Raw genomic sequence first — 12,652 nt, 5'->3', positions numbered from 1 at the left:
TCAATTATGTGATGTTACTAACTTTTTTTCAAAATAATATATTAAAGGTTTTAAAACAAATCATAAATATTTATAAAATTATATTTAAAAAAAGTGCATGAATTAAATCGAGATGTATTACTTCTTTTTCTTTACCTTTAATCATGAATTTCTAATTCAATTTTGAAAGAAAGTGTCCTCCTAAACAAGCAACTCAATCTAAATTTAATTGGGGCTTCGATTCGGACTCGAATAATTTTGGATGTCATTTTCAGGAATCTATAATTTCATCGTGTTTTAGTAGTGTTTATGACGCTTTTGATATTATAATTGGATTATTAATTGGGTGAGGTTTAGTTAGTAATGAGTGGGTAGTGGCTTAGTTTATAAATTATTTTAATAAATTAAAATTATAACCAATAGTTGAACGCCAAGTATTTTAAAAAATATTTAAAGAGTTTAATTTTAAAACAATTAAAAAAGTGGTCAATTTTGAACCCAAAAGTGGATGACAAGTGTATTTTGGAGCCAATAGGTGGATGAAGGATAATTTTGTACAATTTTAAATACTTCAAAGGTATTTTAGACCCTTTTCCGTTTTTATTAAATATAAAATACTACTATTTCAAACACGTTTCTATCAAACATAAAATATAATAAGATATTATGTGGAATTATAAATATATTATTGTGTTATTGGGAGGTTAAAAACATTAGTTAATAAATTAGTGAGAATGAGTAAATAGTTTCAATGTGCAAACTCAATTATCACTAGAATCTCTACAATTATAAGAAAAAATCTCTACAATTATATGAAAAAATTGAAATCCAAAAAACATTGAATAGAACTCATGTATTGATTCCTTTGAAAGTGACTAGGCAAGGTCGCCTGTAGACATAGTTGAAAAGTTCAGTACAGTTTAGTCTGCTTATTTCTAGTTTTCCGGTCTTAATGTTATAAAAGCAGAGTGGTTCCTTCTTCTTGTCCGTGTCGTTCTTCCACTTAAACATCAATTTATCAGAGTCACCACATCTTATAACAGTTATCTGTTCCTGCACTGCCGACACGACCACGAATGGTAGCTTAATGATTAGTGAAACATCAGCCCATTGCGCCTTGTCTAATAGTAACACATGAAGCTCATCTTTTACTAGTTTAGCCAATGATAACTTTTCATTCCAAAGTATGCAATCATCATGTTTGTTGTAGAAATTACTTGTAGGAAAATTAATATGACCAATGTAGCTATCATTCACCATATCCACAATATCAATTCCTGTTGCTGAGGCGATATCCCAAATGATGTAACCAGTTCTCAATGCAAACAGAGCTTTAATCTTGCTACGTTTTATAATTGGGCTGCTCAATCTAGTTTCTCCTTTACGTACTAGAGGTCGCCAAGAATAGCTACCTTCTTCATTACAAAGATCAAGGACCTCGTAACCGATCACAAGTTGGTTATCATGAATATAAGAGAGCAACTTCAAAACATGGTAAAGTGGATCAAACACAAGGGACATATTCACGATAAAGTGTTGTGAATCTGGAATTTCAAAAATTTGATGTTGTATTTCAGGGTTCCTTACACGGTATTTGTAATTTAAAGTAGTATTAGTACTAGAGTACTCTAGTAATAAACCCACACTGTCTAACGGTTTAAATTCAACTTCCTCTGTTGTTGTTCCTGGAGGTTTTTTGGTGATAGATGCGGGAGAACGTTCATAATGAAGACATATAAATTGAAAATCTTGAATTATGACATTCCAATTCTTGCATACACATTTAAATCTTAGCACTGATTTGACTGACAAATAGCTCATCATATTCCATATGATTTCACTTGACAGAAATATTGGAATTCCGGTCATTATATATTTTCTCTTCTTCTGCTCCTAACATAAACAAAACACAAAAGGATTTCAACTTTTATATAGTTTGATAAATTTTTTTTCATAAAAACAGATTCATACGAAAAATCATCAGACACATCAATTAGGAGACAATAAACAAGTTTAAAATTCAACCATATACCAATTTTGCTCCATTAATTGGATTTCAGGACAATATTTCAGAGAAGGACAATTTCTATGGGAAAAAAAAATAAAGACTTACCTCAAACTTCTGTCCCTGTTCTCAGCACTAGAAACGGAACCCTCCGCACAAATTTCAGCCCTAGTCCAAATTTATAGTATTTTTTTTTATATTAAAAAGATTACTACAAAATCATATTTTACTATTTTTGTCAAATTATTATTTAATTAAATATAAAAAGAATAAATGTCAATAGAATTCTTTTTTTCTTGTGTAATTGTAAAAGGACTCTTAAAATATATCATATGTTGAAGGAAAATATATACATGGTTTGTTTTTGGCATTTTTACTTAACTATTGTATTATATTGTCTTAATTACTTTTACTCTTACTAAAAAATAGCCTATTTTTTCAACCAAAAAATAGCCAAATACATAATCCGTCCTAATTATTTGTCCAATTTGTCCCTAAATTATTTGTCCATTTTGACAAATCAAGAAAGGACCTTTTTTTTATATATTATACTCTCAATTAATTACATTGAAAAAGGTATAACTTCTTAAATATTTTCAGTTTTTAATTCATCTACTTCATAATTAATAGGGGTAAAATGGTTAGCTCACTTCAATAATTATTTTCTTAATAAGTGTGTCAATTTAAAAGTGGACAAAATCATTATTTACTATTTTTCTCAAATTAATATTTAATTAAATATATAAAGAATTAATATCGATATAATTTCTTTTTTTCTTGTGTAATTGTAAAAGGACTCCTAAAATATATGATATGTTTAACGAAAATATAGATGTTTTTTTTTTGGCATTTTTACTTAAATATTGTATAATACTCCCTCTTTCTGTCCGTATTTATTTGTTTAAAATCCAGATATAATAAATAAAAACAAACACAATGATAATATTATCGGCATAATATTTGTACAAGAATTGTTCAAGTGCAAATGTAATAAGTACGTTCTTCATCACTAAAGTCGTTCCTCAGTATGTCTTCAAATGGGTCGTAATTCTCTGTTTGTTCATCATTAGCAATGTAGAAAATTTTAACGCCAAGCTCTTTAAATTCAGCAAATTGTGGAGACCCCATAACTTCAATAATATCTCCTTGTTCAAACAAATTATTGACTTTCCAATAACTTAACCACATGATTCCAGTTTGATCATCTTGTGGGAGGCCAAACCAAGCAGGATACAGAGCCCAGTTCAAATCTTTTGTCTGATTTCTAACCCAAATTGCTGGTCCGTCGTACAAGCCAACATTGGTGTAGGGTTCAGGACATTTGTATACAAAGCAAATGCTCAATCCATTGATTGTTGTGTGGCTATTGAAGTTGTTTGGTAATGTGCAATAGACTTCTGCTGCATCTGTAAACTTGTAGCTGAACCAATTGGGCACACTTTCGCCTGGCAAAAATGTTGAGAAAACACCACGGTGGTACAATATCTGAAACATAATAGTATAGTTATGTGAGAGTAATGGAGCCTTCTAATAGATTAAACTTGGGGCTTATGTGGGGTGGGTGTGTTTGGCGTGCACATGTGTCATTTTAGCACACATATGTATGTTTTTGTTGTTCAGAAGGGCAAGTGTGGTTCAATAGTTAGATGAGAAAGACTTTTTTCGAGCCGAAATATAGTCTAAAGGTATATTTAAGCTATTTCGACTAAGTTTAAGAATAGTTTTGAATCTTTTCCATAGTCGTCTATGTGAAGGCGGGGTGTGTTTGGCGTGCACATGTGGCATTTAATATACACATGAATACATCCGTTAACTAAAAGGGTTGGTGTGACCCAATAGGGTTATTTTTAGTTGAAATATTGTTTAAGAGTATATTTAAGCTTTTTCGAATAGTTTAAGGATAGTTTTGTCAAAGAGTGACAAGTACAGATAAAAGAAGCAAGTATCTTCAAAGATTGATCAAATTGACTCTCGATAAACGAAAATGCTCACAAATTGAGACAAAGTGAATATTAGTATTAGTTACATAGATAGTACTTCCTCTGTCTTAATTTGTTGGTTTGATTTTGACCTGACATGGGATTTAAAAAAAAATAAACACTTCTAAACCTTAAACTAAGTAAATATGTTAAAGTATTCTTTAATTTTGTGATTTTAAATATGTTAAGCAAAAAACTGAAATTAAAGAGTTGTTGAAAAAGAAAAGAGACAAACATATTTTAACAAACAAATTGAAACGAGAAGAGCATGAAGTACTTAAAGAATGTAGAAAGGGGGTAGGATAGACAAACCTGTGGAGGCAACTTCTTAGGTGATAATGAAAATAAACTTGTTATGTCATCTTGTACATGACCTGGATATTCATTTCTAAGTCTTTCAGCATCATACGCACGACCAAATACAAGAGAAACCATACTACTTTTCATTATAGTTTCCAAATTTGAAATTCCCATTTTGTTAGCTAGCACTTGAGGATCAACACTGTCCAATGGCTCTAACTTAAACACACCTTCAGCTTCAACAAGATTTATACAATTAAGATAACCTTCTACTGGATGCCCTTTAGCACAAGAACCTACTTTCTCCAATGATATACATCCATCAGCATTTACATCCGTTACATTCGATGGTACCCCTTCGAGGTACTTGATCTTTGTACAATACGCGATGTTAAGAGTTTTCAGCCTCGTAAGATTCTTGATACTATCTGGTAATTCGTCAATCGGATTTCCTCCCAAATCTAGCCATCGTAGTGAGGTCATAATGCCTAAATCAACATTGTTAAAAGCATCTGGAGATAAATTGCATTTTGCAATGTTTAACACATGTAAGGACTTAGGAAAATGAATTTTAGGACATAATAATGGGCCTCTTCCTTTCCAGGCCCAAGCCCATAAAGATGAATACCATGTTTGGGCCTCCAAATTAATCATTGAGATCCCATCAGCATAAAGTTCCTTTAGTGATGTTAATTTATCAAGCTCTGTTGGTAAATACACAATGTTTGAGCAGCCTGAGATGTTAAGTGTCTCAAGACATTTTAACTCACAAATGCTATCTGGAAGAATCTTTAACTTGTGGCAATCTTTAAGGTTCAAGATCATGAGTTTTTGTAGACATCCAACGGTGTTATGAACATTGATTAACTTTGTACAATGTTCGAGTATCAACTTTTCAAGATTGGTAAGGCCTGAGAAATCCGGTGTTGTGATGAGTTCAGAGGAGTGGCTCAAATCCAATATCTCTAGGTATTGGAGAAACTAATGCATCAAAACAAAGAAAATTAAGTCATTTGTTAGATAAAAGTCGTAGTATAAGTAATATACATTGGATAAGATCCATGTAAGCCCATTTCAAAAGAAAGATTAGGCCAATTCAAGAGGCTTATGTAGCCAAAACTGATGCAATGGTTCAACTCATTTTAACATTAACCCACCTAATCCGCCCTTTTGACACCCAACCAACTGATGAGGATGAAAGAAAAATTAATTACCTTATATCCGTTCCAAAGTTGTTTCAAGCTGCTGTATCGCATATCGATAGAAACAACATTTCCCATTGGAAACTCATTTGGTATACACTCCTCTGGGAATCCACTCCAACATAGCCATCTCAATCCCTTTGGAAAGTTCTTGTAACTTCCATTCACTTTAACTTTGTTGAATTGGAGAAATTTAAGCTTGTGCATTTTCTCAAAGGCATCAGTTCTCACATGATCTTGTAAACTGAAATTCCCCACTTTTGAACTCCAAGCTGTGAAAAAACCAATTGGACTCTGTTTCAATGGTATTAAGGACCTAGAACACTTGTATTTCTTAATCATACGCATGTCAAGTACCATCCCCTGCACTCTCTCTGTTCCCTAATATAAATCACAAGAAAAATAAAATACAGTAATGATATATATGAGCTACTTTTATAACGACGATATATCAGTTGACCAAAATATTAAAAATTAGGAACATGATTAATTACTCACTGTTTTTCCTGTTAGAACATTGTAAGAATCTGTGTGATGCCAAAGCCTAGTACGTTTTCCAGGATCCACAGTTGCTTCTCTACGAACAATATCTCTTCCCATATCTCTTACTACTTGATGTATTGTTATCTCATTCACAAATTCAATTGTCACTAAACTTCTATCAATTAGATTTTGTATCCCAACCAATGTGTAAAAATCACATTTATCTAATATCCTAACTACAAAATCTTTTTTCATCCCCACAAAGAAACAACAAAGATGAAGGAACAAATTCTGATCATGATCATCTTCCAATAGCTCATAACTCAATCTCAATTTCTCAACAATTTTATTTGTCGGAATTTCTCTCAACTTTCCTATAGCACTTCTCCATACATCTTTTGATTTTCCAGCTAACGAAGAACCGATAACTTGAAGAGCTAATGGAAGTCCTCTACACCATTCAATTACTTCCTCTAAGTACTCTTTGTAATAATCTTTGCTTATTTGATTGTTTTCATGACCAAATGCATGAAAATTGAAGAGCTCATTTGCTTCAACTGTGTACAAAATTCCAACTTCATGTACCTCATGGCCTAATTGAGGTCTTAATAAACTTTTGTGCCTAGTTGTTACAATTATTTTACTTCCAAATCCAAACCAATCTTTCATGTCAAATATTGCTTCAACCAAATCAGGCTCATCAACATCATCAAGAACAAGAAGAACTTTTCGATAACATAAAGCATTTCTTATCTTGATGATTCCTTCATCAACACTTGATATTTTTACCTTTTCATTCTTTAAAAGGATAGAAAGAAGTTGCTTTTGTAAAGCTATGAGACCATTAGGGAGTTTTGATGTTTCTCTAATATTTGCCAAGAAACAACTAATTTCAAAATATCCAAAGTTCAAATTGTAAACAAATTTGGCAAGTGTTGTTTTTCCAATTCCACCAATACCACAAACTAAAAGTATTCCAATATTTGAATTGTTCGATCCATCATCTTGAACCCAAGAATTAATAGGCCTAGCTCTACGATGTATTCCAATTGAACAAGATGCAATATATAAAGCAGGACGACTTAGTCTCGTGCTGATAACGTTAATAACCTTCTTGATGAAAGTGGATTCATGCCTGAAAAATAAAGAACACTCCTTAAGATTTTCGAGATTTTATTATCTTGAAAATAAGACATGTTACCTGCTATAACAAATAAAGATAACTTACTGATTTTCAAGGACCATTCCAGCCAAATCAGCAGCTTGGCTCAGTGCATCTTTCCATTTTTTTAACTTGTCCTCCCAATACTCTTTTTCATCTACTCTTTCACACTTGAATTTTTCTTCATGTCTATTTAATGCTTCACCAAAACTTCCTTTGTGCTTCCTTAGATTTGAAGGATCAACATGGTGGAAAATAGGCAATATCATACATGCAAACTTCATTTTGTATTCAAGAATGGAAACAAGTTGATCCAAGCACCAACTGGAAGATGCATAATTTTGTGAGAATACAATTATACACATCTTTGAATCTTGTATTGCTTTAAACAACTCTGATTTGATTTCTTCTTCTCTTCTTGACTCATTATTATCATCACCACCTTCGAACGTGCGAAATCCGGCTTGATTTAAAGCTCTAGAGAGGTGATTTGTGAAATTTTTGCCAGTGTCTTCACTTTTGAAACTCAAGAACACATCATATGACTTCCCATAAGTGTTGGATGATTGATCATAAGCTAATTGTCTCGTGGCCATTGAACAAAGTTCACTTATGTTAGCCACCAATTAGTAGTAATAAATAGATAGAAGTTACAAAAATTGAGGTTGAAGACTTGAGATTAGCTAAAGTTGATATTTCATTATTATATGAGTAAAAAAATCTTTATTTTGAGATAGATTTTAAATATTATTTTAGAGTTGTGATTCGTTTTAAATTTCTGATTAAGAAGGAAATGATTGATACTAGAGCTTTTCACTATACCTTTCGTTAGCTAGTTGCATTATTTTTATTCCTAATGACCGAAAAAGCTTTGTCATCGGATGGTGGAGATTGAATAACATATACCTTTCATGGAAAGTAATACAAATGAATATATTCACTTCAAAAGTGAAATAATTATTCCACGTACTGGGGACGATACTTTTTGTGTAGGTCCAAATCAAAATTACTTTTTATATGCTCTAAATATTGATGAAATTTTAATTCTGAAACAAATTTGATTTTCAATATAACACTGATATATATAGTTATGGGTGAATACAAATACACGTAACAAAGTAATAACATATTAATTTACAGATATGTTAACATAGAAGAAGGTAACTAGAAGGGGATGAGATACTAGAACAGAGAATGAGGATAAGAGATCACTGACAACAAAAACTTCGACATAATTTGCATAACTGTTCTTCTAACTCTTAGTCCTTTTTAACCAATGGTCATCAGACCTGAATTCCAAATAAAAACCTCTTATAGCTCATAGACCCTTACGGAATCAGCTTGGTTCACGACAAATTCCCTCCTACAGTGGAGATTAGAGAATATAACAAGTACAACATCAATATTAGAGTAAGAAATTAACGAGTAACGAGGGATAAAGAATGAAATATTACAAACAACAAACTTATTTTTATTCCGTCTAACAAACCACATAACATATATCCTAAAATTACACTAAAATCTTCACTGGTATAGTACTCCCTCTATCTCTATTTAGTTGTTTATATTTTCTCTTTTAGTTGTTTCTATTTACTTGTCCATTTTGACAAATCAAGAAAGGATAAATTTTTTTTTTCTATTATACTCTCATTTAAACTTCTTGAAAATTTTCAAGTTTTAATTCATCATTTTTTAAACCATAATTAACAAGGGTAAAATTATAACTTCACTATGTTAATTATTGTTATCTTAATATGTGTGTCATTTCTAAGGGCCCGTTTGGATGGGCTTAATAAAAGCAGCTTTAAAAAAGCACTTTTAAAAGTGCTGAAACTTATTTTTAAAATAAGCAGTTATGCGTTTGGATAAAAGTGCTGAAGTTGTTATGTCAAACGTGAAAAGGGAAAAATGGAAGAAAGAAATGTTAGGGTTATATGGGTAATTTGGAGATTGTATAAAAATATTAAGCACAAAAAAATAAAAATATGGTCAACTTAAAACAGCTTATAAGCTAAAAAAAAAAGCATCCCTACCCCAGCTTTTAACTTTTGGCTTAAAATAAGTTTTTTTTAACTTAAAATAAGCTGTTTTGAGTATTGCCAAACAGCTAAATAAGTCAAAAACCAGCTTTTAAGTCAATTTGACCAGCTTTTAAGCTGAGCCAAACAGGCTCTAAAGTAGACAACTAAATAGAGACAGAAGTAGTATTAAACTATTGTACTAATTAAGTTTAAAGTATATTTAAGTACTGATCACTACGTTGGAATTTGCACGCGAGATTAATTTTTAACTGACACCATTCATATTTATAAAGAAAACTGTCATTGCAATTTATTTTACAGGAGTAATAATTGAGAATATAGCTATATACAATGAGTAATTACCCCCTTTTTATAATAATCATCATCAATAATATAGACATTTTACTGTAAATAGTCAGGTTTTATTTGAAATTGACTTTCATATTATGTTAGGGCAATTTGTTATAGTAGCATCTAAAGAATATTTGGATAAACGATTCTATTACAATTTTTTTTTTAACTATTATAGAGATGATTGTTGTATATGGACATATATGTATGGATGTTGGCCTCAATAATATAAATTTTACTTCTGTGCATGATGTAGAACAAAATATATTAAAGCAATACAAGTAAATTTTCTTCACATACTAATGTTTTAGAATTCAATTACTAGTCAGTCAATACTGTTATTTGTTACTCTCACTTCAGTGGGCCACCAGGCGGCTTTCTAATAACACAAAAAAAAAAGGGAAAAAAAAATACTATCGTTCATTAATAACTGACGATTCAAAATATAATGAAGTAAATACATCGAGAGTTAAAGTACACCAGAGGCAATATCGGTGAGTAATGACCCATATATTTATTATTTTAGTTTGACATTTTAAAAAATTAATTTAATTGTGGTAAATATTGTTATTTAATTTGTATTTAAATCAACACTAATGACAACAAAACTTTTTTAAAAAATAACAAAATTTGAAAGTTTAAATCATGTAGTGAAAACATAAATTAATAACATTAATGATGGTAAAACATATAAAATTTTGTAACAATGGTATGAAACAAAAAGGAAAGAAAATTGAGCTAAATGAATGTACAATGTCCTCATAAGAAATTCATTCATCTTTAGTACGAGGTTTGAATTGAAATAGATCCTTTTAGGATAGAATAATTTTATTTACTAGTGTATTAATACTCAAAACAATGGTGTCAACAAGTCATTCAACACGAGTAAAGTACACCAATATTGAATTGTGCAGAAGAAGAAGAATTTCAAAAGTTTTGTTAGTGAAAACTCGAGGAATCACTGGTATTTATAGCCAAAAAATACTGATTTCAAAAAGTTGCAACCTTTCAAAAACTACACAACCATTCATAAAAAATTTGCAATCTTTTAGAATGATCATGATTGTTCCAGAAAGGTATAACCTTTAGAATAGTCATTCCAACGACGAGAAATTCAAATAAAATGGAAAAGATGTTTTAACACACGCACTACTAGAAAAATATAAATTACCAATAGATTTTACTTGTGGATTTTTTTCGCAGATTTTTCCTACGAATTTTCATGCGAAAATCTGAAACTCCTAAATTCTAGAATAGTTTACATGCGAAAAATATTTGGACAAAAACTATTTTTCATGTTAATTTTTAAGAAAATTTCTAGATAAACTGTTATATGTGATATTACCTGAGGATTCAAATTATTAGTGGTCTAGCTGCTAGTTTAAACTTCATTAATCAGTAGATTTTGACAAATTAAGTAGCATTCCCTTGTTTTTTTTCTCTCAAAACAATGGAACAGGGATGAAGTATCACAAACAATAAATTATTTTTATTCCATATAACAAACCACACATAACATATATCCTCATCCAATACATCACACACTAAAATGGAGAGGAAATTAAAGTACCAGTCTACATGATCAATACTTATTTAGTAATTTTGCAGTCAACAAAACCATATAGTACTATATATTTTTTAAAATACTTAACGTATTATTTAGTTGTTGTCCCACCAGAATTGTGACTGGAGGTAATCCACAACTTTTTTATCAATTTGGAATGCTTTTGCAAGAACATCATCATTGATTGGTGGATCTGAACCAAATACTGCATTTGCAATAGTAATGACTCCTGGATTTTGGCTACTGAGTCCAGCAAATGCAACTGCATCAGTCTTTCCCACGTTAAATTGGAAATGAATTAGACCTACTGGGAAAACAAACACATCTCCAGGATGCAAGATTTTTGTAAAGAGTTTGTTCTTCATATTTGGACCAGGGTTTGAAAGGACAAATCCAACGTAGAGCGTACCCTCGAAGAGAGCAAGAACTTCAGTTGCTCGGGGGTGAGTATGAGGTGGGTTCAGACCATAGGGTGCAAAATCAATACGAGCTAAAGAAATGCCCAAAGTGTTGAGTCCTGCCAAGTTGTTGACGTTAACCGCAGTTACAGCAGATCCAAGTTGATTTGAAGTGTTTCCAGCCAGGTTTAGCCCGGGCCTAAAGAAGTCATCAGCATTGACATCCATTGGATTCTTGCAAAATTTTCCATTCACGAAAACTGCAAAAAAAATGAACAAGTTTAATTTTAACTAGACAAAAATTAACAAAAAGACTTGATAAAAATAGTAAAAATGTTTTTTTTTTTTTAATTTGGTAAGTTACCAGCATTTTTGGAGTCATTAACAGCTACACAAAAATCCTGAAGAGGGCTGGGATCAGATGCATGGCTCAATGAAAATAAAACAGCCATTATGGCAATGGTTAAAACAAATGACTTGAAAGTCATTGCTACTAGAAATTTAATTATCACTACTAAATATCTTATGAAATTATATACGATCAAATGATATTTCCTTTTGTTGATTTGTGACAAACCAAATAAGAAAAAGTTTCGTATTTATAGATGATTATTAAGTTTGAATTGGTCGTCAATTTAATTTCCCAATTAAATATATATATTAAGCTTTTGAATTACCAAGTCATCAATATAATATAATGGTAAATTTTTCAAAAAACTATTGAAGCTTCCTTCAACAACTACAAAGACCAAATCTCATTTACGTACCTACGTTGAAATTAATATTTGACGTAACATACTGACTAACCAAGAGGGAAAAAAAGAAAAAAATTCGTAATATGTACAATAAAATGTTAAATATTTAATTACTCTAATATCTCCACTAATACATGTATTAAACTATTGTACAGTTATATCTCTCTACAATATTTTATAGTAATAACAACAATGCTTTATTAAAAATTCATTGTTGTATTATGTTAAATTATATGTTCTTTAGTTATAATATAATATTTTGCTATAGTAATCAAAAAATATTTGAATAAATAAATCTATTATAAAGTTGATTTGATTAATTGTATAGATATATATAAATCTTAGCCTCAATAATTTCTTTGCATGATCTAGAATATAATTTGACAGTAATATAAAATTTGACTGTGACGTACCAGCTTGCCAAGGAAAAAGAAAGAAGAAAAAATAGCAAAA

The 12,652-nt window shown here is 30.7% G+C and overlaps 3 protein-coding genes across 3 annotated transcripts; all 3 read right to left on the bottom strand.

Moving 5' to 3' along the window:
- Window positions 1–817: 817 nt before the first annotated feature.
- Window positions 818–2,132, bottom strand: LOC114075087. Its single transcript, XM_027913339.1, has 2 exons — window positions 2,093–2,132; window positions 818–1,872 (listed from the first exon to the last, which is right to left on the bottom strand). The coding sequence occupies exon 2, from the start codon at window positions 1,846–1,848 to the stop codon at window positions 829–831; it is 1,020 nt and encodes a 339-aa protein (XP_027769140.1). The 5' UTR covers window positions 1,849–1,872; window positions 2,093–2,132; the 3' UTR covers window positions 818–828.
- Window positions 2,133–2,899: 767 nt separating this feature from the next.
- LOC107027986 (TMV resistance protein N-like) lies at window positions 2,900–7,861 on the bottom strand. The gene is made up of 5 exons (XM_015229040.2): window positions 7,177–7,861; window positions 5,964–7,083; window positions 5,478–5,846; window positions 4,276–5,244; window positions 2,900–3,469 (listed from the first exon to the last, which is right to left on the bottom strand). Exons 1-5 carry the CDS (start codon window positions 7,704–7,706, stop codon window positions 2,960–2,962), a joined length of 3,498 nt encoding a protein of 1,165 aa, XP_015084526.1. The 5' UTR covers window positions 7,707–7,861; the 3' UTR covers window positions 2,900–2,959.
- Window positions 7,862–10,951: 3,090 nt separating this feature from the next.
- Window positions 10,952–11,998, bottom strand: LOC107028058 (germin-like protein subfamily 1 member 14). Its single transcript, XM_015229119.2, has 2 exons — window positions 11,809–11,998; window positions 10,952–11,704 (listed from the first exon to the last, which is right to left on the bottom strand). Exons 1-2 carry the CDS (start codon window positions 11,930–11,932, stop codon window positions 11,142–11,144), a joined length of 687 nt encoding a protein of 228 aa, XP_015084605.1. The 5' UTR covers window positions 11,933–11,998; the 3' UTR covers window positions 10,952–11,141.
- Between the last annotated feature and the right edge of the window lie 654 nt (window positions 11,999–12,652).

Source organism: Solanum pennellii, chromosome 1 (assembly GCF_001406875.1).
Source record: "Solanum pennellii chromosome 1, SPENNV200".
Classification (NCBI taxonomy): Eukaryota; Viridiplantae; Streptophyta; class Magnoliopsida; order Solanales; family Solanaceae; genus Solanum; species Solanum pennellii.
This window is presented reverse-complemented; position numbering and strand designations above follow the sequence as displayed.